Source organism: Coturnix japonica, chromosome 7 (assembly GCF_054131305.1).
Source record: "Coturnix japonica strain WE chromosome 7, WE-NBRP24, whole genome shotgun sequence".
NCBI classification, from domain to species: domain Eukaryota; kingdom Metazoa; phylum Chordata; class Aves; order Galliformes; family Phasianidae; genus Coturnix; species Coturnix japonica.
The window spans coordinates 29,517,021-29,543,540 of record NC_140669.1 but is presented as its reverse complement, the minus strand read 5'-3'; the positions used below and the strand labels follow the sequence as shown (position 1 = coordinate 29,543,540).

General features: G+C 42.3%; 3 protein-coding genes and 1 long non-coding RNA gene across 15 annotated transcripts in view; 2 read left to right on the top strand and 2 right to left on the bottom strand.

Moving 5' to 3' along the window:
* STAT4 (signal transducer and activator of transcription 4) overlaps positions 1-661 on the top strand; it is a 35,270-nt gene extending 34,609 nt beyond the window's left edge. The window contains exon 24 of the mRNA XM_015867640.3: positions 559-661. Coding sequence (XP_015723126.1) covers positions 559-585 — 27 coding nt within the window. The 3' untranslated portion in view covers positions 586-661. The remainder of the gene's footprint in view (positions 1-558) is intronic.
* A 2,972-nt stretch (positions 662-3,633) lies between these two features.
* Positions 3,634-22,297, top strand: STAT1 (signal transducer and activator of transcription 1). 5 transcript variants are annotated; one of them, XM_085553608.1, is made up of 24 exons: positions 3,634-3,720; positions 4,568-4,696; positions 5,331-5,475; positions 6,400-6,498; positions 7,980-8,075; positions 8,781-8,859; positions 9,256-9,347; positions 9,961-10,112; positions 10,364-10,522; positions 11,489-11,581; positions 12,070-12,129; positions 12,289-12,318; positions 12,398-12,491; positions 13,346-13,387; positions 13,861-13,944; positions 14,188-14,286; positions 14,443-14,578; positions 15,801-15,856; positions 16,199-16,293; positions 17,628-17,767; positions 18,894-19,079; positions 19,678-19,753; positions 20,349-20,451; positions 21,296-22,297. In XM_085553608.1, exons 1-24 carry the CDS (start codon positions 3,647-3,649, stop codon positions 21,338-21,340), a joined length of 2,364 nt encoding a protein of 787 aa, XP_085409734.1. In that variant the 5' UTR covers positions 3,634-3,646; the 3' UTR covers positions 21,341-22,297. The 5 variants fall into 5 exon arrangements, 4 of the variants coding, with proteins under 4 accessions (XP_085409734.1, XP_015723123.1, XP_085409733.1 ...); XM_015867637.2 differs by having other exon boundaries at positions 20,884-22,297; XM_085553607.1 differs by having other exon boundaries at positions 14,443-14,587.
* Positions 6,784-20,165, bottom strand: LOC107316326 (uncharacterized). 3 transcript variants are annotated; one of them, XR_014948415.1, is made up of 5 exons: positions 12,014-12,120; positions 11,258-11,343; positions 8,688-8,772; positions 7,611-7,723; positions 6,784-6,840 (listed from the first exon to the last, which is right to left on the bottom strand). It is a non-coding gene; the product is annotated as an uncharacterized LOC107316326 (long non-coding RNA). The 3 variants fall into 3 exon arrangements; XR_014948417.1 differs by lacking the exons at positions 11,258-11,343; positions 12,014-12,120 and adding an exon at positions 20,027-20,165; XR_014948416.1 differs by lacking the exons at positions 11,258-11,343; positions 12,014-12,120 and adding an exon at positions 10,283-10,421.
* A 624-nt stretch (positions 22,298-22,921) lies between the features above and the next one.
* Positions 22,922-26,520, bottom strand: part of GLS (glutaminase) — a 49,279-nt gene continuing 45,680 nt past the window's right edge. For all 6 annotated transcript variants that reach the window (XR_014948411.1, XR_014948413.1, XM_015867641.3 and 3 more), the window contains one exon: positions 22,922-26,217. Coding sequence is in view for 4 of the 6 variants with exons in the window: in XM_015867641.3 (XP_015723127.2) it covers positions 26,061-26,217 (157 nt within the window). In the remaining 2 variants the exon portion in view is untranslated. The remainder of the gene's footprint in view (positions 26,218-26,520) is intronic.

Below are 26,520 nucleotides of genomic sequence, written 5' to 3'. Positions count from 1 at the left end.
AGTTTATAAGAGTACTAGGAAAGCGGTTCACTGCTGCTAAACAGGAGGTGGATTGCTGGAGAAAACTAGAGGAGAAAAGAGTTTTGACAGAGTTTTGTTGCTGATGTATTGTTTGTTTGGGCTTGGTTTTCTACTTTTGGTTTAATTATTTTACTGTTGTTAATTTCCATTTTCTATTCTGCATACCCCGCTAACAGAGAAAGGAGGAAATACAGTTTATTAGCCCAAATTCACACAGCATAACCTACCCAGGTGAACAGGCGGTGCTGTACTGAAGTACAGCAAACAAAGTTGTTACTATTATATGCACAGTGTGATATAACGTGCAATGTATGTGCACAAGAAGCACAGAAATTGATATAAAGATGCATCATTTTATTTGGACACTGTTATCCAGAAAGCAGTACTAGATTTTGTAATGGACTAGAAAGATATTTTAGAGTATTAAGAGTCATCAAGATGACCCTGCAGATACATTGAGGTTTAATGTGCAACTCTTCTTGAATGAAGAGCAGTTTCAGCCCCGAGACTGATCTTCTCCTCTTTTTTCCCTTCTAGCTGAGTTCTCCATATTCAACTGACTGAAGTTCACAGACTGGAAAAATAAACAACTGCGTGGATGCTCCGTGGGTTAGAAGCATAATAAATATCTTTTCTGCCATCGCTGTAAATCATTATTTCCTGGAAACCATTAGAATGCTATTCTTGGGACATTTATTTTCAAATCTACATAGAAGAGGCATTTTCTCCCTAGAGATTACGTGCAGCCACCCTAGACTGCTGCACACACTGATAAAACAATAACCCCATCCCCTCTTGCAGGTCATTTGTTTCCAGTGGGCTCCAGTAGGTACTAATTTCTACCTGCAGAATTGCTGATCTTAGAATAGTTGTAAGTACAACAGTATAAGAACAGATGGGTTTTTAGCTTCTAATAACAGCATTTAAGGACAACTGAAGACTTTAAGGTGTTCAAGGAAACCAGTGTTTATTACACTGAAGAGTCTGCTTAATCATCTGTTTGCATACCCTCAGTTTAGCTTCTGTTTTAAAGTGAAGATCTCCATCCCTCCAAGTTCAACTACACGCAGGATTTATTTCCCCTCCACCCCCAGAATGAACTACCTAGAGCCTGCCACCACAGCAGAAGTTCTGAACTAGGGAAAGTTGGGATATTATCTGGTAAATACAGGCGGGGAAGAACAGTTCCAAAGAACAATTACACAAGAGCAATAGCATTCACCAACCATGAGACAGCCAGTGATACACAACATCACATGGCTGTCAGAGACTCATTTCAAAGATGGGATAACTAGTTTTATACCGTCTCTGAAACACATTTCATTTGGCTTATTTTAGCATGGACTTACATTGGCTCATTTGTTTGTTTTTCCCAGTACGATCCCCTCAACGTTCTTTTAATTGAATAATAAAATGGCAGTTCCAGGGCCATTGCCTTTTATGAGTGCAGCCTCGTGCAGATTTAACTTGTGTGCAAAATAAACAGCTGATACAAAGTCCTTAGAACACACAAACACTAAGGAAGAGCATGAGGTGCAGATGCTGAAGCACGAGTAACACAAGCGCTTGAAATCAAAACAACCCCTTCACATCAGAGTCGGAGTGAGATTTCAGTTTCATTTCTCTTTACTCCCCCCTTCACCCGTATCATTGATGTGAATGAGCAACATCTGTGTCAGAATGGAGAAACACTCTTTCTGGGCACTGATGAAATATCAGAGTAGATATTGAATCACCAAACACGTCTCAGTAGTTGATCAGTCACAGTGATTCAAAGCTATGTAGATCCACATTTATACTTGCAAAGCATCACATAGAGAACCTAAACAACAATCATTGTGTATCTATGTCTGATAACAAACTGTAATTTATACCACAAGTATGGATAAAAACACACTTAAGCTTTAAGTTGGACACCTGAGCTTATGCAGATTTCTTCAATATAAAACAAAGACCTGTGGCATCTATCATCTAAGCATGAAAAGACCTTTGAGACCACTTCAGGCTGAGCACACATCTAAACTACAGCTACACAGACTCCAACAGCAGCAAACAAAACTTGACCCCACACTGCATGCTTTCTTATCCTGACCTCTTTTCACTATCTTAATACTAACAAAATGGATACTGGCCATCTAAAGGTCATGAGAAATACAGTTTAAAAAGGGAGGGAGGGCAGACACAACATGCAAATCACTCTTGTTCTCTACCCTTTCTGCTCCCTGTACAACTCAATGATTTTTCTTGTATGGCTTAATAAGATTGCTGATAAGGTTTTGCTATTAGTTGTCTTTGTTGGTTTAATTGGAAGGCCTGCTACTGCAGCTCTGTTTGCTACTTCAAAGAGACAAACGTTATTGTCTTTATAATGAATTTATACTGGACAAATCTTGTTCCACAAAGAAAACACACCCCACTAATGAGAACGTGTCCTTGTATGAGATGAGGGTTCAAAGGAAGGAAGTAAATGGCAAAAAAACAAGAAAAGCAAGTCAAAAGGGACACTCTCACACACTGCTCTCCAGCACTTTTACTAACAGTGCTTACGCTTTCACTGGGTTTCACAGCTGCAAAATCAGAAATAACAGGAAAAGAACCCAACAGCACTGTGCTGTGCTTTGTGCCCTGCCCTACTACCACACGGTTTCAAATTCAATGTAAAAACCTATTATCTCCCATTTTCCTACTGGTTTGATATATAAAGAACTCAGATTCATACCAGTAATCAGGGCTACCAGACCAAAAGCTTACCAGCACATCTTCTATTTACCCATCTCTTCTACCAGCTAAGAAGTAACCCCTGTTTGACGGGAGCAGGAGATACAAACTACAACCAAAAAAGACCCAAGCACTCCCCATTAGGTTTATACACTTTACTGACCATTCACAAACGCTTTGGAACACTCTGGTAAATAACTCAGCCTACCCAAAGAAATTGAGTGTATTTTCTCTATGCATCAAGGAAGAATGTTCATTTGGCAAACTCCTGCCTTTCCAGAGCCTCAGGATTTATCTTCTAAATAATCTTCTTAGGGGAAAAAAAGAAGCAACAGAAAAGAACCCAGGTTTTAACATAAGCCAAGATTGTCTAGAGTTACTTATACCAACACAGCCCTACACGTCCTAACAAGGCAATGAGCTGCAATAAGGATGAAATGTGAGATAATGAAGCCTCCACGTCAGTTGATATTTACTAGGATGAAAGCTCTCAGCCGGCCAAACACCAGGGACAATTAAAACCCTCAGCTGTTATTAAGCAGACCTCCATCCAAGTCTCTGTCTGTTGGACGGAAATCTGGGTTAATTTATGAACAGCCCGAGATATGATTGTACAGTCTATCAATGCAAACAAAGGCCAAGATGGCGGCGCTGTGCCTGTGGTGTCGCTTTCGGTTTCGCCTTCCCGCCAAGCGGCCCTTTCCGGTCGCAGGGAGCCTTTCCCAGAAGTCACGTGGTGCAGCGCCGCCTCACAGCGCCGTCACTGCGCATGCGCAAAGCACCTCAGCGAGTCCCAGAAGAAACGCGGAAGAAAAAGTGAAGGGGGCGGGGCTTAGGGCGGCACCGCGCGTGCTCATTGGTCCGGGTGGTGTGGGCCGGGCTCCTATTGGCCCCGCGGTGCGTCCCCATGGCCGCGGCCGGGAGGGTATTTGTGGGAGCGGGGAAGGGGAGAGAGCGGAGCGGGACGGGCAGTGCCAGCGGGTGAGTATGGGATGGGGGTAAATTAGCATCTGATCGCCGTTATAGCCAGCTGTGAGCCTTGGAACCATAACCTGGGGGGTAGGAAAGGCTGGGGGGGCCTGAGAGCGACCCGCTCTGCGAAGGAAGGGGATATGCTCTTCAATAGGGTCTGCTGTGATGGGATGAGGGGAGAGATTGGAGCTGAATACAGTGAGACAAAACTGCTTCTAAAGAATCTCAGCAATATCAACCCTAATATTCAAGCCAAAGATCATATACAAAAAGAGAAAAGAATCAGGCTCACCCAGCTGATGAAGGGGCTCCCTGGCAATGCAGCACTCCTATACGAAGCAGCCCAGATCCAAACGATGCTCTCTCTTCAGTGGCTGGTATTTATATGAGCCATAGGGCTCCACTCTCAGCCCACCCTCCTGCTCAGCTGGGAGCACAGGTGAACACTGTTTGTACTCCCTTAGGCAGACACAGCCCTGACCTAACAGCTCCCCTGTAAGCAACTACAGTACAGTCACAGTGCTGATACTGATTAAGAAAGGAGCGTGTATGGAGGGTAAAAAACTCAGCTTTTCATAGGGAAGAGTGTTTGAAGTGTTGACTGACTTCTGTTGATGCAATTAACAGTCTTAATTGGCAGCTTTTGGAATTCAAAGCAGTGCAGAAGATGTTAAGTGATGTTTTGATCGCTCAGTGATTCCATTTCACCTCAAAACAGAACGTGCTTCTGTTCCAATTTCCTTCCGTTTTACCGTGACCTCCAGATTTATGGGTTTAATGAAAGCCTGGAATGAGTCATTTTGCACCACTTCAGCTCTAACGGTACCTTAAGCTGCTTTCATTCCTCGCTTCCCAGGATGACTCAGTGGTATCAGCTACAACAACTGGACTCCAAGTTTTTGGAGCAAGTTCACCAGCTGTATGATGACAGCTTCCCTATGGAGATCAGGCAGTACCTGGCACAGTGGCTGGAAAACCAGGATTGGTAAGCATAGAAATTGACCTTTGGGTTATAGGATAATAAATGTTACACAGAGAGTGACAGGTGGCAGCAAAGTACTGGGGAAGAAAGCTGCTAGGGACATGGGGGCACCTATGCTGGTAGGATGCTTTGAGAGCTGTGCAGCTCATAGACTTGAGGAGGGGTGGGAATCTAGTCTGTGTAGGGGAGGCCTGATGTCTAGAGTAACAATTGCCTCACTTAATGTTTTCTTTAGTTAATCTCAACCAAAAGCAGGTATTTTAAGGCAGTCAGTTTGCCTGGCACCTCAGGCTCTCACCATTCACAGACTTGGAACTGTTTTCCAACGTTCCTATGGAGTGTTGTTTAGCACTGCATGGTGTGTGTATGCATCAGGGTCACTTCTAGCTTCCTGATGCACATGGAAAGGGTCAGTGATGTCACACAAAACGTGGCAAAGGCAGCACAGAAGAGCAGCAGTTCTCTATTGAGGAAAGTGAAGCAGAAGGTGAGAGAATGAGGCTGATGTGTTTGAAAGCAGTTCTTCCTGCTCACGTATATTACAACTGGAGCTGGGGATCAATACAACGTTCTCTGTAGTGCATTTTGAGTGCTGGTTGAAAGCATTTAACACAAGCATGCTTGCAATTTATTCTAGGGAACACGCGGCCAACAATGTGTCATTTGCTACGGTGCTATTCCATGACCTGCTGTCACAGCTCGATGATCAATTTAGCCGATTTTTGATAGAAAACAACTTCTTGCTGCAACACAACATAAGGAAAAGCAAACGTAATCTTCAGGTATGCCCGGGCATGTGTTTAAATACCTTTGGTGCTGGAGTTGGATGTCCTTAAGCAGAATATTCTGCCCTGAGGGATTTTCCAGAGAGTATTCAAGAGCCTTAATTTAACAAGTCAGATTCCAAACATGACTCCATTTTTATTTTAACTTGGCTATGGTTACAAAGTTACTTTCATTAACAGTACAAGTTATGGTTTCTGAGAACTCAAAACCAGAAGTTGTGGTATGCAAGGTGTTTAGAGCATGTAATTGGAGTACCTTAGGGAATGCAGCTTTGCTTACCCCATCCCTTCCCAGAGCAGTTTCTTTAGTGTCTCGATAAATCACTGATGCAGAAGAAACACAGGAGAATAAATCCTTAAACATAGCTACAGAACCACAATAAAAAACAGGGAATCTGTCACTTGTGTACATCACATTATTCTGACAAAGAAAAGGATGAAGCAGTGTGTAGTGGATAGCACTGCAGAATCTATTTGTGGTCTCCATTACTTCCCTTGTCTCTGTGTTCCCAAGTGGCAGCAAATGTCCCTTCTTTATCTTCCCAAGTGAAAGCAGCATCTGTCAAGCTATAACTCCTCTTTAAAAACTGCAGCTATGCCTCCAATGTGTGGAGGTGTGGCTCTCAAAGCTGTCTCCATCACTACAGTGTAAAACAGCTTACTCTGTGCCTTCTTACAGTAACATCTCCAGCCCTCTGTCATTGTTACGTGACAAGTCCCATCAACTCTTTGTACCCTAACAAAACAAAGTAATACACCAAGCAGAGAAACTGCTTCCTAGAGGTGGCTACAGTCCATGTAGTCTCAAAGCAAGATACAACTCAGGCTTAACCCGACACATGTTATTCTTGTCAGTTGATTTAATGAAATACAAGAGATTACACATAATTAAGTTTAACAATAGCCCATGTCTAACACCAGGATAACTTCCAAGAAGACCCAATACACATGGCAATGATCATCCACAACTGTTTGAAAGAGGAGAGGAAAATACTGAACAGTGCACAGTTGTCTAATCAGGTAAGTTAGTCTTGAAATGTCCACTGCAGTTGTGTCTGCCCTTTCCTATTACTTGGGATACCAGCGGGTTTGAGTAGCGTGAGCTATTCAGATGGGAAAGCGCCAGAAAGCGATCTTGATTCTTCCTTCCTTTTCCATTTTACTCTTGATTTACTGTTTATTGAGCAGCTGAGCACTGGTGGGTCTCTGGACTGCCTTGGAAAGTGATACTACTCTTCCTTCCCAGCTACACTCAATTTTACGTTTATGTTTTAAACTGAACTGCTGAGCCATAGGCAGAGCGTATTCTTCTCCTCATCATTATTTTGGCAGTGCATCTGTTTGGATTTTCCCTTCCAAGAACTGTGTTGCAATAAAAAATTCCACAGTTAGAAAAGCCATGTAAACTACAGAGCCAGATCCAACCTGCTAATGAAATTAAATGATACCTGACTGAGCCCGTTATGTTCTGAGACAGAAATTCTTCACTTTGCAGCACATTTTTGACAGTGTTATAGAGAGAACTAAGAGCATTAGAGCACAGGCTTTCATCAGTTATCTTAATGCAGCTGTGTCCAAAATAGCTCCCTTAGATATGCAACTCTGGCAAAGCCATTTCCAGATACTTTCCTCATAGCTGCAGTGCAGCTGGCAGTTTCTGTATTGGCTTATGACACAAAGCACCCAAAACTTCCTTTTCAGCATCCCAGATGTTTCTATTAATAATAATTTTAAAAAAGGAAATAAATCTTCTTCCACATATTGTTGGTGCTACATAAAACACCATGCCCTACCCTCTGATTTATTGTAAAAGTTCTTATTTCCCAAAGCAAGCAAACTTAAAAGCACCATAAGAACAAAATAGAGACTCCAGTGTTAGTCAATACTCAGACTGCCATCACAGTCCCATTTCAAGTTACGTTGGGAACCTTTGCTACTTTCTAAGTTGCCTGCATTGGCAAAATAATATGTTTCTAATAATGACACAGTACAACAAAAACCCTGTCTTTGAAATCACTGCAACTCTCCCTGAGAGAAGTCGTGCTATGAGCTTCTGAAATGAAACCTTGCAGTACTGAGATCTGAAGGTTTCCTTTAACACGCTGTAGGAAATCAACTGCATAATGCATTACCCTATATGGCAGCTTATCTTGTTCTTGTGCTTCACGCTTTCCTCCCCAGAGCCCAAGTGGTTGAATCTGATATTTAAGGGAGATGTGATCCAGCCTTCAGTGCTGCTGTTTTCCTGGAATATATTTAGAAAACACGTGAAGATAAGCAAGTAAACCAAAAAGGAGTTGTTTAGAAGTTATTTTGTCTGCTTATTCCTATGACATTACATGCAACATCTCCGCATGCTTGCTTTTTCTTCACAAAGTCACTTCTAATAACTCAACTAGGCTGTTTGTCAATAAAAGCCAATAACTGACATTAACTAAATAGTATTTGCTGTTAGTTCAGTCTTGTTTGACTTCTGATTTTGTTCCACTTGCCTTCCTCAGATGGAAGTGGGCGGCGTACAGAACACCATGACTGGGATACTGGACAAACAGAAGGAGCTTGATGCAAAAGTTAAGGCTGTAAAAAACAGTGTTACAGTAAGTATAGTATGATTCCAGCTGTATTTGAAGTAGTGCTTATCAGAATCATAAATGTCAAAGTTTTCAGTGTATGATGTATTCCTTAAATGACAAGTATCATTTTTGGTTATCTACTCAATTATCAGTCAGTAATATTTGTCAAAAGCACTGCAGTATGGATTGGGATTTGGCTACTGTGGCAATATCATATTTCTTATGCTTAAATTTTAGCAGTGAAAACATTTTACCTATGTGGAATATTATGCAACCAATGAACAATTCCTTAAAAGCTCATAAATTGACATTTCATCATGAACTAGAAGATCGAGATTTGCTTTTTTCTCCTGTCAGCAAATCATTGCTTATTGCCATAATAAGTACTAACCCAAGAGTAAGTTTTTTTCAGTGCAATACTCAAGAGTTTAAGAGTTAAAGATGCCATATACTGTCCCCTGTGGTAGCTTAGGTTCTCCTTATTCTCTCAACTGGTATGGCCAAGCACTGAGAGCTTTCTGTGTTTTATTATGGACAGATTTTTGTTTGCTAAAATGAGAGAAGCAATGTAACTAGATATTGGCTCACTTCAGAAACACTTCCTGCTAGGGATTTCCAAGGAAAGACATTACTCACTGTAAGTGCTTGCTGGCAGGCAGATCCTGGTCAGACACAGTCTTGCATAATGTGAAACTGAATAATTGTTCTGTCTTCATTCATGCTTTATAGGATGTAGAACAAGACATCAAGACATTAGAGGATGTACAAGATGAATATGACTTTAAACATAAAACCTTCCAGAGCAGAGGTAATGTACTGAGAACGTATCTTACTGCACACAGTTCATAAGATAACAGAGTTTATTCTTATGTCAGGAAACTTAATTATATATGCAAACTTATTGGTCACATCCCTCCTCCATTCATTCTGCTTTATGCTGAAACCTGATTTCCCCAAGATAGATTGGAAAAGGGAGCATTAAGCCCCACGCTTGCTCTTTGTACTTCCTGGCAGGCAGCGTTTCTCCTTAAGGCACATGGGTGCTTCTAACTTAAGGTCAGTGGGCAGCTGAAGTTGTAGCTGGGGGGACTCTGCATGGGAGCTATCAGCCTTGGTTTTCCTCACCCTTCTTTCTTGTATTCACAAGATCGTATCCTGCTGCAGTTTCCCAACCTCAGATTCACAATTTAGACTTGTTTTACAGATTCTGAGCCCAATGGTGCATCACAAGAAGAGTGCAGGAAAGAGCAGATGAATATCCAAAAGATGTTTTTCTTACTTGACATCAAGAGAAAGGTAACAACTTAGTTTTCTCTCAGAAGGGAGCAGCACTTAGTTTCGAATACTTTCATTGGAATGACACGTCATTCCTATTTAAAAACAAAGAACTTTGCTCACATATGAAGTTACATCTTGTTCTTTCCATCCTTATTGGAGACCTAGAATTGTGCTGAGCAATAATATCGAGCTGCCTGCATCAAACTCAATCAGGTACAGCTCAGAAAACAACAAGAGGAAAACATAGTATCAATAGTCACGTTTTTAAGGCAGAAAAAAAAGCTATCTAGGAGTTGGCATCCATATTTTAGTTAAGCAGATTTACTCATTGCAGTGCTGAAATTTCCAGCCAGCATTAGGAAGTCCCAAGTATACGCTTGAGAAGTATGTAGATAGGATATATTTAGTATCACTACTGAGGAGCTAAATGTTCTTTCTCCATTTAACCTAGCTAATGCTCCAGCTAAGAAGAGGTAGGTGGGTTGGAAGAGCTCCTCTATTGATAGAAAGAAGCTATTAATTTGAAGTCATTGGGAAGTGTCGCAAGGCGAAGCATTACTTAAATCAATAATTATTAATTATCAAGTATTTACTCGATAGAGAAAAAATAAACAGGTTACTTTTCCTTTAGGAAGTGGTGGCCAAGATTATACAGCTGTTGAACAACACGGAGCACACACAGAGTGCTCTTATTAACGAGGAGCTGGTGGAGTGGAAACATAGGCAACAGACTGCATGCATTGGTGGCCCGCCCAACGCCTGTCTTGACCAGCTACAGAACTGGTAAGCCTCCAGTCAAGGACAGTGCTGGCCAGGCACTCAAAGTGTGACACATCACCAGACCTGTCAGATATGCCACATGTGCTGATTGTATGTTTTCATTCTGTCAAAGCTTAACTAAAGGGCATTGATTTTACTAACACATCTCCAGTGCTACCCATATAAATACAGACCTTAGGAACAGTTACGTTGCTACTGTCTCAGCATCATTACACTGAAAACGTGCTGGAAATAACAGGACTGTGTCATTGTAGGTTCACCATCATTGCTGAAAGCCTGCAGCAAGTCCGTCAGCAGCTCAAAAAGCTGGAGGAACTGGAGCAGAAGCTGACTTATGAACATGACCCTATCACAAAAAACAAACAAGTTTTGCAGGACCGAACACACAGTCTTTTCAAGCAGCTTATCCAGAGGTAAGAGGCTAGAAAAGCTTTCTTGTGATTGTCTGAATGAGTGGGTCTGGAGTCCTCCTTTCTGTTTGCGTTTCACGCGCACTAACTGGCATTGTCTGACATTGTCCTGAGTTTGTCACAAACATTAAACAACTGTTGTGAAGATTCCCTCCTTTTTTGTTTTTCCAGAGGTTTAGGCTCATGGGAAGGGTTTGTAGTCTGCCATCATTCAAGTCAGAGGGGGGGGCTTTGCTACAACGTATTTCAATTACAGAATCAAACTCCTGGTCCAGCAATCCATTTCTTGCTTTCAACTTCAACCCTGCAAACTAGCTCAAGTAAACGGATGCAGGAAACCACCCACACCAAGCTATGTCCAAGATAAATACACACTAGATTGTCCCTCCTTTTGGCTCTGGCTGCATCTTCTTTGTCTCCAGTACAGGGAGAGCAGCCCTACCTGTGTCCCGCCTCTATGACTCAAGTTACTGTAGCTGAAACGTGCTACATGTAGCTTCACTTTCTCATTCTTAAAACTGTGTGGGCACCAAGTTGTGCTGCAGAAGATTCAAGACTAGCAGACACAGAGCAGAGAATTAGATTCACTACATGCCCTCTGTATGGGGACTAGAGCTCAGCTGTCCAAAGACCTGTTCATATACCTTAACTGCTGGTCTCCAGTTAGAGAAAATGGGTATTATTCTTCAGTCAAGAGAAGATCAACAAGAAAGGACTGTATTAGTCCAGATTTCTTACGTGCAGTGAAGCGGAAGGAAATGTCTCAACTTGCCCAAGACTTGCTAATACAGTAGTGAAGCAAGCAAAGAAGGCCACGCACAGGCCTGTTGAGACAAAAACTGAATTAATAGGTAAAGCACGCAGTATTACTGGTAAATCCCCATTCTGTTCAGGTTCTTTCTGTATGTAACTTCACATTCCTTAAAGAATACATTAAGAAATCAAAGCATTAATCCTGTCTTTCCACAGCTCCTTTGTGGTAGAGAGGCAGCCTTGCATGCCAACACATCCACAGAGGCCATTAGTCCTGAAGACAGGAGTACAGTTTACTGTGAAGCTGAGGTATGTTTTCTGTTTCTCCTTCTTTTGTGTGAAGCCTTTCATTGGATTGGTTTCCTACAGCCTGGAGGATTGTACACCTTACAGGCAGCCCAAGGGCTGAGCTCAGGGAGACAATGAAGTGTGACATGGCAGCACTATGTCTTGTAACACATTTAACCTACAGTCTTTACCCTTGACCAGATGTGGTGATGACTGATTACCTGAGAAACACAAGCAGACAGTAGCAGGTCAGATAGATGCAAGACCATTTGATCATGCAAAATAACTCATTTGCCAGTCTATTTTTATCTCTACATCAGGAGCTGGGATCAGTTGTACAGACGCTACCGATTTATCCTGCCACTTCGTCTTCATTGGCTTATACAGAGCAAGCTTGGGGACAAGACACGATTTTGAGCTCTGCAGCTTAAATATATCTATGTTAAGCTTTACCTCTCTAGTGCAGCGATCTTTTGCAGTGGTAGTCATTCCTTGTTTTCCCCTTCCAGATTGCTGGTGAAATTGCAGGAATTGAACTACAGCCTGAAAGTGAAAGTTCTATTTGATAAGTAAGTTGCATTCCTTTCATTGCGTAAGGCAACGTTTATTTTGACTGCTCAAACCAATTGCTTCTCTTGCACAAGAGATTTCACAGTTAACTGTTAGAACAACCAGATTTTCCATATGCAGAACCTTTAGAAGGTTTTCCATTTTTCTTTTTTTGACAGAGACGTCAACGAGAAGAACTCAGTCAAAGGGTAAGTAGCTTCACAGGTATAATGAAGTTGGGTTCTTATAATGATTTCAGGCCCCTGATTGTTTTCTCTCTTTGAGTAGATTCAGGAAATTTAACATTCTGGGAACGAACACAAAAGTAATGAACATGGAAGAGTCGACTAATGGAAGTTTAGCAGCAGAATTCAGGCACTTGGTAGGAGGCTTTTTCTTTTATTGACGCATTTAATTGTGTGGGCAGAGGGTGCGGTAGGAAGCTGACAGTTGTTTTTTATTGAAATCACTGTTTATTTCTGTAAAAGAGGAACTGTTAATTAACATTATCTTCCCTTCTCAAGGTCTTTGGCCTGTTTCAATTGAAATGGGATTGCTTTTGTCATTGAAATAGGGTCAGAAAGGCAAAAAACTCTTTGCTGCCATATGATTTATGCCATAAGGCGTTGGTTGGAGGAAAAGAAGCAGTCTAGGCTTATCATTTTTGCTTTTTCTGATGAGGACTCACAGAAAGGAGAGGATGGAGTAGTCAAAATTCCTTTGAGACTGGAAGAAGAAAACAGTCTAAGAAAGTCACAACCATTTGAACAAGAAATTCAGCGTCTTTAGGCTATACAACACTGGATGTACCGAGCAAGACAAGTGAATTAGATGGGTTCTGTCATTGCAGTAGGAAGGGAAAAAAATCTAAGTCCAGAACTAGTTAATGTGGAAGTCTCTTGGTTATAAAGAAGGAACACTAACAGTTTCCTCAACTGGAAAACAAATTCTGAAGCTTAGTTTAATATATCAATATTTCATCTGATCCTTCCTGATATCGTTCTGCTTCTGTGCCTATCAAGTCTTTTATATGAAGACATTGCAACCTTACGGTACAGGTGATATTTTCACAGATCAATACTTATTAAAAGACTGGAACCAAGTAGGACCAGGCACTAGTGCAGCAAGTTTCCATATAGTTAAGGAACTACAGCACATAAACATACGCTACTGGCTAAAATTAATGTGTGATAGACTTTTTTGTTTTTTGTTTTTTGTTTGTTTTTTTTTTTGCAGCAACTGAAAGAACAGAAGAACGCAGGAAACAGAACAAATGAGGTATGTGGTGATACCTGGTGTGCAAAGCTTTAACACAAAGCCAAAAATACGTTCAGATCTTTTAAGACAGCACTCCATTCAGCCCCATGAAAAAACACAGGGGAGGCTCACGACCAGTACAGTTCAACCCTTCTGGTAAATGCTCTGTGTGGGAGATACTGGCTTATGAGAGCTACTGCCACAACTATGTCCTTCTGAACCCTCCCTCATTGACACTAACTTGAACGGGGGCTTCCCAGTACTTGCACATGTTTTCTGTGGCTTCTGGGTAGCAGCCAAAACAGAGATGCTGAGCAAGCACCAATCCTAACATGAAGTTCAAGGAAATCAGCATTATAACTTGACTGGGGCCTGTAAACCATTTCTGAATTCCAAACAAGGAGCATCCCAGAGCCATTAAACTTGGGAAAGAGCAATTTCCCTTATAGAAAACCCTAACATCTTGATTTTTCTTTTCCCCTTCATCTCCAAAGGGTCCTCTTATTGTAACAGAAGAACTTCACTCTCTGAGCTTCGAGACGCAGCTGAGCCAGCCTGGCTTAGTAATAGAACTAGAGGTAAGACTTAAATGAAGGAAATGAAATTAACTTCCTCTATGTCACACCTCTATTTCACAAAACCACCCAGCTCCTTCTACTTTATCACACTGAATTTCTCTCCCCTGCACGTATGTTTTCAATGAAAGAGACAAGGCAACACAAGCAGGGAGTTAGAATGGAAATGGGTTTGTGAGTCATCTAGAGAAGGGCTGCAGCAGGGATACAGAACACTCTGAGCTGTTTCCTATGTATCCTTTTCAGACCACATCGCTTCCCATCATCGTCATCTCTAACGTGAGCCAGCTTCCAAGTGGATGGGCTTCTATCTTATGGTTCAACATGCTGTCTACTGAACCCAAGGTAAAACAAAAACACTTCTCGCCTTCTTGCACGTAGAATTGGCCTGCAAAGCACCTGAAATTGTGTCAGGAATGGAGCTTTCGAACATTCAAGCTGAAGTTACAACTTGAATTTGTGTTTAGTAACCGTACACTGCATTTTTCCATTCTATTCTAGAATTTGTCCTTCTTTCTAAACCCACCTTGTGCCAAGTGGTCTAAACTCTCAGAAGTGCTGAGCTGGCAGTTTTCTTCGGTGACTAAAAGAGGACTTAACGCAGATCAACTGAGCATGCTGGGAGAGAAACTACTTGGTATGCTTGGTATGGTTTGCTTCTATCGCTAGGCTTTCTGGTTCAACTGAGTGAGCAGGTGGCCTGTTTGAACTGAAGCAAGTTCTATGTGTTTTCTACAATCTATTTTGACATCCTCTCACTCCTTTTCCCCTTACACAATAACTGCACTGTAGCAGTGCAGCATTTTGCTGGTTTTAATACAATCAGAGCTTGCAAAAGAAGGTCAGGTGATGAGAGATCTGTATTCCAAGCCTTGGAGTTTTGTACAATAAGGCAGCTCTGTAATTAGGGCCGCTTCTGCCTTTTGAAAAACACTAAACAAGCCTTATTTTTTTTTATTATCACTTATATCTCCAGTAGCTTCAACTTAACATGTGCCCCCATCAAGCAATGCTTACTCTGTCTGCCCACATGTAGTGGGGATATTGAAGCACATACACTATGGAACTACTGAAGTATATCAAATTAAGATATATATATATTCCAGATTCGTAGTATAGTCTGTAATGGAAAGAATCAGGACCCAAACATGCTCATAGTCTGCCGAGCTGTAGACACTGAGGTCACAGCACAGGGGTTTCTTTGCAGTTTTGGTGCAATTATGAAGCATGATATTAAAACGAGGAGAGGAAATGATTGCAACAGGAACAAGAAGAGCGTAGTTGGGACAGACCCTGGAGTCCATTTCCAAGACTGAAGCCTACACATTTACAAGCGAACAACCTGGTCTAGAGCGAGATGTCCCTGCCTACAGCAGGGGGTTGGAACGAGATAATGTTTAAGGTCCCTTCCAACCCAAACCATTATATCATTATATTATTCTAAGGCAGGAAAACTGTTAAAGATGTTGTAGAGTCTGCTGAGCTCCAACAAAAAAGGCTTATGGCTTCCTCTTTACTTCCTCTGCATAACTTTTTTTCCAAGATGCTCCCATAAGGACATTAACTGATAAATATCAGGTGTAGCACAGCATAGAAAGCATCAGAATTCATTGGCTTCCATTAGGCAAAGCTTGCGTTGCAATCTGCAGCCTGCTTAAATACAGTTTTCATGCAGTCAACTTCAGATGAGAACTTAACAAGTGCTCCCTGTGCTAGCCTTTAAAATACAGTGGCCTTGCTTTTATTTTCCTTCTTCGTCCACCACCTCAGAGCTTTGTTAGCACTCGGGATTTGCTGCTGTAAGTCATTACCTTTCAGTAACGTATGGATCTTAACCAAAGTCCATCTATTCTGCTCAGGGCCAACAAGGGAAGGATCTCAGGATGGCCTTATTCCTTGGTCAAAATTCTGCAAGGTATGAACTCAGTTAAGAAACTAAGAGGGTTTTCCTGAGCATTCGTTTTGTTTCTTATTCCTGCTCATCCAAGAACTGAAGCCTTTTCTGTATTCTTAAATGAGCACAGTTTCATAAGAGTTAAGCAGTGACACCTGTGGGTACTGTAGGTTCAGGCTGCCTTTTCTTTCTCCCTGCCTCTTGCTAAGGTTCAGTACGCAATTCATTTGCGTCCCTTTGAAGTAGAGGTGGGGTGAAGAAGAAAGGGAAGAAACATGCAAGAACAGGAAACTGATGGCATTGGACCAAAGAGCTTCCTTCCTCTCCAGTTAATACTTATGCTTCCCCATCTCTGACTTTCAGGAAAACATGAATGAAAAAAATTTCCCTTTTTGGCTGTGGATAGAGGGAATCCTGGAACTTATTAAGAAACACCTCCTGTGCCTCTGGAATGACGGGTAAGACCTGAATTCAATTAGCAAACATTAAGCCTCAAACCTTTCGCTTCATGGTAGCATTGAGAAGTTGTGAGGCTGTTTGTGCTGATACCTGGAATCGAATCAAGTGCATCCTGTAAGCAGAAAATGCTGTGGCAAACAAATTATAGCAGCAAGGAAGACTTCACTGGGACAACAACTTAAAGCAAACACATGAGATGAGCGAGTTGCAGAGGAGGGCTCTGATGACTCAGTTTTTGACCCCTGCTTCTGCTCTAAGCAGATTGTTCCTACACAACGGAGCCTCTTTTGTGTTTGTCAGGGAAGGCTCAAGTACAACAACGCATAATTCATATAGTGATCACCCATGTTAAAACAAAACAGAACAGGCTTCCACAGACAATGCTGATGAGCCTCCAGTAGGTGGCAGCTGCCAAACACCCAACTTCACCTACCATAAGAGTCAAGGAGCTGGTCTTGAATAACAGAACAGTACATAGTAAAACTGAAACTGAAAATCAGTTCCTTTTTATACTGCTTTATCAAGCCTTGCGTTCCAGTATTACTGATTTCAGAAGTAACTTCTGCCAAGAACAGGTTTGGTCACGTTTACAACCATACATTTTTAGTGGTCTGTTTGTATTTATCCCTATCTGGAAATCCTATTAACTGCTCGCTCACCATAGGGGATCCCACAGGTCTGCAGGACATACAGCAGAATTGCTCTCACAGCATTCAAGGGCAGGTTTGATATTAGAACCACCCGGTTCCAGATGAGTTTGGTCTAAAGCTTTTTTTGTAAGGCTTGTTTCACTTCCAAACACAAAACAAGCTGCTAACAAGAACAGAACACAACTTCAGGGACTCATGTAATAAGCAACTCAATATTAGGAGAACACTTGCCTTTCTTCATGCTCAGGGATGGGAAATCAGAAGACTGTCATGAATGTGCTTTTGAAGCTAAAACTGCTGTTTAGGATCTGACCGTGCGGAATGCACAACTTGACTTTTGTTTCCACAGCCTAATTTTGATTAGAAGAGACAGCTTCTTTTTTTCCAGGCATAGATAAACGTTTAGATAAGCCACCAGATAATAGGAAGAGGGAAGAGGGAAGTAGTGCTGATTCACAGCTCTTAGAATGCAGCTCCAGCCTGTCAGTCCCACTGCTGCCTTCCCGGCTGCACACAGAACAAAGCTTTCTAAGGGGCTTTAATAAATATTTCAGCTCTTTCAAGTGCAAAAAAGCTTTTTAATTTCCCTAGCTAGACCAATACAGCTTATACTGCACTGGTATATATGGAGATTTTATATTGAAAGGTTAACTCAACCTTTTTTTCCCCCCTCCAACATACAGCTGTATCATGGGTTTCATCAGTAAAGATAGAGAACGTGCTTTATTGAAGGATCAGCAACCAGGAACGTTTTTACTGAGATTCAGTGAAAGCAGTAGAGAAGGAGCCATCACCTTTACCTGGGTAGAAGGATCTCAGAATGGTAAGTTGGTAACGGGGAACACCTCTGCCTTACAAGAGTACACTGATATCAGAGCTCTGAGTCTTCATGCATTTCACTCTATGAGACAACTCAACACACCACCCTAACAACTGCACCCTGCCCAAGCAGCAGGTCACAGACAGATCCACACCTTGTTTGGTACTGCTGATAAGCCTTGCAGTTAGTAGTGCTAATTTTCAATGAGGTTTAATAAGACTTCCCAGATAAAGCTTCTGACTTGAAAATTTCTTAAGCACGGAGCAAGCATGCTGTCTTCCTGCCTAATTAGGTTCCCTAATTAGGTTTAGGATGGAAATCCACACCAGTATCACCTCCCTGGGAGATTCCTCTTCCAGGTACTGTTAGCTACAGCTGCATTTGGCCCTCCGTACTATTGCTCTCTGCCTCTACTTCATCTTGCATGCATTTTGCCTTTCTGGAACTCATTCTCCCTCCCATCTGTTCTTTTATTCCCATGTTCTTCCCAAGCAAACTGCACCTTCATTTAGGTCATTTTCTTCACAGTTCTCCTTCCTCTAGTTTCCAGGAATGGACAGATGAACTACTTGACACCTTAGTTAGCTATACTACTTTTCTCTCACCCTCTTTTAGTGAAGCCTGGAAACCCTGAAGCTGCAAAAATAATTCAACCTTCCTTAGTCCTACCAGGCCTCTCACCCGTCATACAGCTTAAAACAACTCTACCTGCTGGGTGTCAATGTTTTACTTGGATGAACCCAAGGCTGCTTGCAGCTGGAAAAGGGAAAGCACTGAATGTGCTTGAATCAGCTCTTCGTTCTTTCCCTTTGCTGTCCTCGCACCCAAGGCACCCAAAAACAGAACAAGGATAGGTGACAAGATTGGAAGCTTTCAGGAAGGCTTCACATGTCTCTTTTTTCCCCCCTATAAGAGCTCCTCTGTGGCATTTTAGGATCAATCTTCCTAACAGGCAGTGAAGTTTGAACGTCATCATCTGACAGAAGGTTGCAGAGGAAGCACAGCTTAAAGCCTTTTGCTCACCTGGCTTCTGCCTTTTTTGGAGTATCTGCAGCTTTTCTGTGAAGTCATGGGAAGAATAAAGATCTCACAAACCAACTCTAATTGTAATGTATCGTCTCCTCTGTAGAGCCCCAGTTCCACTCAGTAGAACCCTACACCAAGAAGGAGCTCTCTGCTGTTACCTTCCCTGATATCATTCGGAACTACAAAGTGATGGCGGCTGAAAACATTCCTGAAAATCCACTGAGATTTCTGTACCCTGATATTCCCAAAGACAACGCCTTTGGCAAGTATTACTCCAGGCCCAAGGAGGGTAAGTGCTATAAGGGGCTCGTGTTGAGTGTTCGTTCTTGAGATACTTGGGCACTGAATCATTTCCATGGCACAGAAAGAAGAGGCAACAGTGGGACTGAAGATCTTGGTGGCCTGTCCCACATTGAAGTGCTGCTCAGCTGATAGCTGACAACCAGCAGCTGCACTTCAGTAGGTTAAGGAAAGGTTGTTAGAGAGGAACACCACTAATGAGCTCAGGAACCAAGAGCGTGATTATCTGTGGCCTCTAATGCAGTTTTATGTTTGCCTGAGATATATTTCAGAAGAGTAAGTTCTCACTAACAGCTGGTGTATATATATATATAATGGTCACATTTTAGTACTACACCACACTGATACTGGGGCCAGGTGGGATACATCGATACAACTACACAAAACTTTTAAGGGAGGCTGTTTCAATAGTGGAAAAGCAAAAATCTACCAAGAAATGAATTAACCATAATGCCACAAAATGCATAAGAGAGACCTGTGTATTGTTTGGTCCCTAAGCTGTATTTGGTACAACAAAGATAGCAGCACGAGGTTAACTTGCTCATAAGAAAAACAAGCCATTTGTTTTCTTCCCTCTTTTCTTGAAGCCCCAGAGCCTATGGATACAGATGCCCCCAAGGGAAACGGCTACATCAGGACCGAGTTAATCTCCGTATCTGAAGTGTAAGTGCTCACATAAATGCTGGAGTTCTAGGAACCAAGCATGACTTTTTCAGCTGTGGTTTATCTGTGTTCATAACATTCAAGGTGTAGGTACCACTAACATATCTTTCCTCTTTGAGGATGTGATCAGCCCATGTTTGTGTACTATGAAAGATGAAGCAATTAATATTTTAAAGTAAACAAACATTAAAAATAAAGATACAAAATAAAACCCAAGGTGAAACATTCACAGGTAGGCTAAAGGTTATATACAGACAGAAGATTCAGACTCACCCAGCTGATGAAGGGGCTCTCTGGCAATGCAGTACTCCCACACAAAGCAGCCCAGGTCCAAAAGATGCTCTTCTTTCAGTGGTTGCCTTTTATATGAGCTGTGGGGCTCCACTCAGCCCACCCCTTCTGCTCAGTTGGGAGCACAGGTGCAAACTGTTTGTGCTCCCTGGGCCAGACACAGCCCTTCACCAGGTGCTCCATCACCACTTCAAGCCCTGACAGTTCCCCTACAGTTAATGGAATATCTGGACTCAGAGGCAGAGATGGTAGCTCAGCTGTGCCTCACTTATTTAGTGGTGGTTTCTCTCTCTTCTCCTATTAGCCACCCGTCCAGGCTCCAATCTCCAGAGAATCTGCTGCCCATGTCTCCTGAAGAGTTTGATGAGATGTCTCGGATGGTGGACCAAGCAGAGATTGACACAGTGGTAAGTACCACAAAGCATCCGTTTGCAGGAGGATTGAGCTCCGTTTCCATCTCTCATTTCCACTCCCCACCCCCTCCCCATTCAAATGTACATCAGGCACTTCATACAGGGTAATGCTTCAAAAACATTTCACTTCAAAGGTGTAAGAGAAGCTGGGAATCCGCATTGGATTGCTATGGGTTGGTCTTTCCACTTTTTTGCGCAGCATCTGCTGTGTTCCTCCTCCTCCTTATAGGGAAACAGAAAAGGTGGAAGGAATAAAGTTGTAATCTTTGGTGTAGTGTTTGGGGAAGGGAGAAGTGCTGGAGAAGGCCAGATTCACATCTCGATATATCTGGGGAAGACTTTCTAGTGCTCTGTTGTTAGCAAACAAAGCAGAGCGTTAGGGCTTTACTCTGCTTGCTTAGTTGACCTGTGCTTTCCTTGTTGCAGATGTGTTCAGCATACACGGCGTAGAGGTAGAGCTTTTTACTGCACCGCTAACGCAGCCGATCAGCTTCTGCACCCTGCTCTCCAGCTGGGCTTCAATTCTTTGGGAAGTCTATGCGTAATTCAAAGCACGTCAGTTTCTCAACCTGAAAGTCCAGTAGCCATTTCTAACCAGAGGGAAATATAAGCACTATTTGAATAGCCCCCGTATGTGCACCTGTTTAATTTGAGTTGCATTAAACAATTTGTTACTGACAAGACGCTGTACCAACGTGCAGGAAGAAAGGAGAACAACGGGAACAAGGGATCCGCAGGAAGAGAGAGGAGAGAAACATGCACTTCAGTCTGTTAGTTGAACATCTAAAGTAGTTGGCTGTATACAACAGGCTTCAAAGGAAAGCTCGTTCTTTTGCAGAGGTTCTGCTCAGAAAGCCTTCACCTGCTGAGCAATTGCTTCTGAAGAACTTTGAGTTTCCTTCTGCATCGCAAATGAAGGAGCAGATGAGCACTGCAGGTACGCACAACAGCAAGTCCGTGTGCTGCTGCAGTTGGTTCTGGCTTTCTTTCATACAAACATGGCATGCTGCTCTACAGGAGAACATCAGCCAAAAACCATTATCTGTATTTCAATTCTGCTTGTTTTCATGGTAATGGCTTCTTTGGTAGGAAAGAGCACTTAAGACAATTGATTAACAACTCACTGCTAACAGGTGAGGTTGTCTTAAACAGTGGATCTCTTGGACTAAGAACATATATTAGTCCAGGATGCTAATTAGCACATAGGCAATCATAAGGGCTCCAGGACGCTGATGCTGGATCCCATATGCTTAAGCAGAGTTGCTACTGCAGCTCCTGAGCCTGCTGCCATCCACTGCCACCGTGTGGGAGCCCAGCACTGCAGTGCTACTTTGCTGCCATTCAGCTACACCAAATCAATACACTGATTCTTACATAAGTAATCATCCAGTTCAATCTGGGGTTCTGCCCAAAAAGACCTACGTGACCCCTGGAAAAGCTTGAGGGAAGCAAAATGTGAAGGACCTAGTACAGTGTATACCTATAAGATATTCCTACACTTTCTTATTTCTTTGTGTCAAAGATTGCTTAGGTTTAACAGTGAATCACAACAACCAGTGACCACGTGTTACCGTGAATAACTAAGTGCTAAATTTCTTTAGTGAAACAAAACCAGACGTGTCTTTCGTAACCCACACCTCACACCCACGTTTTACATGCAAGCTTGTTTTCATTACTTTTAAACCCCAATGAGGCTTTCTTATGAGATTGCAAGCAGTGGCCATACACCAGCTTTGCCTCTATGGGGCCCTCAGTCCTATGAGCGTTCCTCCCCGTTATTTCCACTCCTCCCCCAGGGACTGTTGTTGTGCTGTATTAAATAAATGAGGCTATCTACTGATGCTTGTCCTTTGTGTGTCTTGGCTCTTCCTTTAATGAATCTGATGCACCTGTAACTGGTGAACTGTACACACAGTAGACAGAGCTCATGTGCTTAAGGCAATGTAGACGCTTTTAACCCAATGCATGGCTACAGGTCTGTCTGCGTTAGTTTTCAGAACAAAGCTGTTCTTTTTTTTTTTTCTTTAAACAAACTTCACTAGAGTCTACTTGGATTGCTAATTGGAGTTAAGCAGTAATTAGCCAAGACATAACCTTTGTGTGACATCAAGCTGGCCCACTGCTGCATCACCGTGCTCTGCAGCCAGCAAGTAATATCATCTCTTGGCTCAGACTTTTACACTTAACACAACCAGAAGACAACTAAAAGAAAAGTGCTAAGATAAGAGTTGGAAGAGTAGGCAAGAGAAGCACAGAGCTGTTGAGGCACTATGGCCAATACACAGAAGAATTCCAGACATTAACAGAACAAAACAAGTGAAATGACACAGCCCTATGGGAATAGACTTCATCAACTCATTGGGTTGCACAACAGAAGTGAGTAGATGAGGGTGTTTTGGATAGGAGGCTAATGTGTCAATGAGGTCACACAGAAAACCAATAAAAATCCACCGCCACCACCAGCTTCTTGGTATTTCCATTTAATACGCTGTAAAAAGCAACGCTATCTGGATTTTATTTCTTAAAATAAATAGCTTTCATTTTCAGAACCAGTACAGCTCAAGTTTAGATTCATTCATGGGAAACTGCTAGAAATACATTCATCACTGTCTGTTCCCCACAAGACAGAATCTAGAAGTCACGATCAGCCCAGTCAGTAACAATGTCCAGAAGTACACTGCCAATAAGTACAGTCACTGATAGTCCAGCTCTGAAGCAAAAAGAAATCCGGTACGATACATTTTGTTCACAAAGGTCTGCTAATTAATGCTAAGACTATCACGATATTTCCAAGTACAAAGCATTAAGTTAGCTTAATTCAGTTTGTGATACAGAAGAAATGGGACGAAACAAAGGTGTGAGGGAATCTTTGGAGCGTAAGGAAGTCAGCGTTTGATAAGAGAACCAAAAGCAATTCACGTTAAAATCTACGTGTCAGTGTCATAGAGGATGATGAACAGCCAAACCAATATACTGCATATATTTATAAATAACGCCAGGTCTAAACAGCTGCATCGCTTAAGTGGACGTCACAAAATAACGCATCTTCTCACAATGAGAAAATACTAAGACTATCCAGCAGAAATGCACTTGAAGCTAAGACTGGCTAAAAGCACTCCGCAGGATCTAGAAAGCATTAAGTTTAGGGACAGCCGTGATTTTTGTTATGTTAACTCAGTTAAAATGCCGCTTTGGGGAGGTTTGTAAATACGGGTGCTACATCATAAGCCTAACTTTTAAAAATGCCTGTTAGAGCAAAGCACGATTCAGTTAAATAATGTGAAATCAGGTATTTTTCTGAGCAGCTAAAGGATATGTTTACATAGGAAAATTGAAGAAAGCAGATTATCACTGAGCTACAGGATACTAGAGCCCATGTGAAAGACCTCTACAGTAGACTTAATAGGTCTGTTGCCAGAGAAAACGAGTTGGAATTGAGCGTAGGGTGCTGCGAAGCAGAGGCCTTGTGCTATTCAGTGACCACTGTGACTCAATATTAAGAGCCAAAGGCCATTAGATTCTGTTCTCACCTAAAGCAAAGGTGGCTGTGACGCAAGACGTGAAGAGAACGGGTTAGAAGATATTTGAAAGCCTTCAGAAAAATAGCTGATCTTCAGGAAGAAAACAACGAAAAGCACTGCAGCTCAAAGCAGTAAGATCCTTGTGAAAAAGTGTTTGATAACCATGCAAAACCATGCCAGTCAGTGCAGGAAAGGTGATTTCAGGGCTTTAGACATTCCGATTCATCCAAGGCTTGATCAGCATGAGGACAGCCACCGCTTGTGATGAGTATCAAGCACTTTTCCATTCGATTTTCCCTCCCCGCGGGAGGCAGTATGGCATATCGAGTAGAGGACTGTACAGGATGTCAAGAGGATTTATTCTCAGCTGTTCTGACCTTCTGGGTCATTCTGGAGAATACACTTCTCTCAATGCCTCTGTTACCTCATTTGCAAAAGAAAGGTAATGTGGTTCAGATCATCTTTATAAAGTGCTTGGCCCACTCTAGAAAGAATCTACGCATCAACTGAGGAGGATTTTGGTGCCTACACGCAGAGTTTCAACTTCACGATCTACTAATGCTTTGTTTTGTGCCAGCATAAAGCCTGCTATTTGTGCTATTCTTAATCATTGCCATGTGCCATAGTGATTCTACTTCAAAATCCACCTCTGTCCAACAACCGCGGGTTCTTGTGAAAGTCAGACTCTAAACTTTGAATCCCTGATCATCTGCGGTCTCTAAACCACAGCACAGCATTGGTAAAAACAATTGCACGTGGGATAGGGAACTGTCCTAACATCACAGTTCTGCAAACAACAAAATACCTGCATCTATGTTTCCCGTGACAGAGCATGTGCCAAGCTGCTTCAGCAGTAAAACAAACGCCACAGCTCAAAGACATCATCTAATTGCGCTCCGGTTGCTCAACTCCTGCCCTACACCAGCGTGACCCCACTGACATCCCAATCCTTGATGGATGGCAGTGCGAGAACATTCCCAAAATCTGGCTCATCTCTTGCTCTGTTGATGCTTTGATTGGCTCTATGCTCCTTAAAGCTGTTTAACTCCATCTGTGTTCCTCATATAGTCCTAAATGTAGTCAGATTCACATGTAGTATTTGGTTTAGCGTTTTGCCTTTCACATGCCGACATTCCCCTCCCTGGTTCCTGATGCAACTGCCAAGAACAAGACATCAGCCCAAAGCAGGGTCTCGCAGCTCGTCAAGGCTCACCTAAGTGCAAATATACCTGCAAGGAACACGACTGCATAGAGTGGAAGCACCCGCTTTCCCCAGCCGCGGGGAAGGACATTAGCAGCTGAACGTGGAGTGAGGAGGGAGGAAAGACGAGGGGAACCAAAAGAAATGCTAAAACAACACAACAAAAAACCCTAAACACTGGTAGATGTTGCAAGTCACACTCCCCCTCCTCTATGCCATTTGGTCAAACAAACCTTAAAACAGATGCCGTAATGAGACTACCTCAAAGAACAAGCCTAAGACCATTGACAATTGTCACCTATATACTCCTTTGAGATTGATAGTATGTAAACAAGCTCGCGTGGAATTTCATATACTTATTTCCTAAGAAGTGAGTGCAGATCCTTACCTAACACACCCAGCCTACAACTACACAAGCATTCTAAGCTTTCAAAACCTCACTGTCACTCCCACCTGACAGTACACGGGCTCATCTCGGCCAAACTGGAAACAGAGGGCTGTAGGAACAAAAAACTCAGCAAAAAAGAAACTTCTGACCACAGACCAGAGTTCACATCGAACACAAAAATAAATTAAACAGTGCACAGTAAAGCCAACAACAGCTCAATATTTGTATACATCAATTATATGCAGCATGAGGTAATATTGCTCACATTATGGAGGGAGATTCTTAGTTGGTTTTGTTTGTCTTTTCTTTTTGAGAGAGAGAGATTGGATTTGTCCTGTGCGTATAGAAACTCCTGTAACATAACACTGAAGTAACAGAGACTTCTGTAAAATATATACCACTATCAGATAGAAACACACACGCTCTTCGTTACTTAAGTATACCACAATTAAATAGGTAACTGATTGGATTCTTAGGATCTAGCTGAGAATGATTATAGTAAGCCATCCAGGTTTTTGTGAACCGTTCGGTTCTCCTTGCCATTATTGGAATCCTCTGACGGCGTGTATTGGACCTGATACTCTTGGAGAATTTTAAACACATCGTGGTGTCCAAAATGTAAAGCTTCGTCCATTGGAGTGTTGTTCCATCTACAGAGAAGAAGACAGCGTTTCTAAGATCAGCATGCAAGCACAGGGCTGAAAGCACCACAACTCCCATTCTGTACATAATACAGTAACAGTTAAGCACAGGAAACGTTCTAAACTCACTAAATAGGGAAATACTAGGTAAGCTGAGCACACCCTCTTAAATAACTGTTTTTAACTGTTTCCCCACTCCTCATTGCTGTTCGCTCCCAGCATCAGAGAAGAGCCCGCAGGACTGTTCCTTCTGCCTGGCTCATCTCCATGCACGGCAGCCTCACCTCCGCCCAGTGGAGACCAGCACATAAA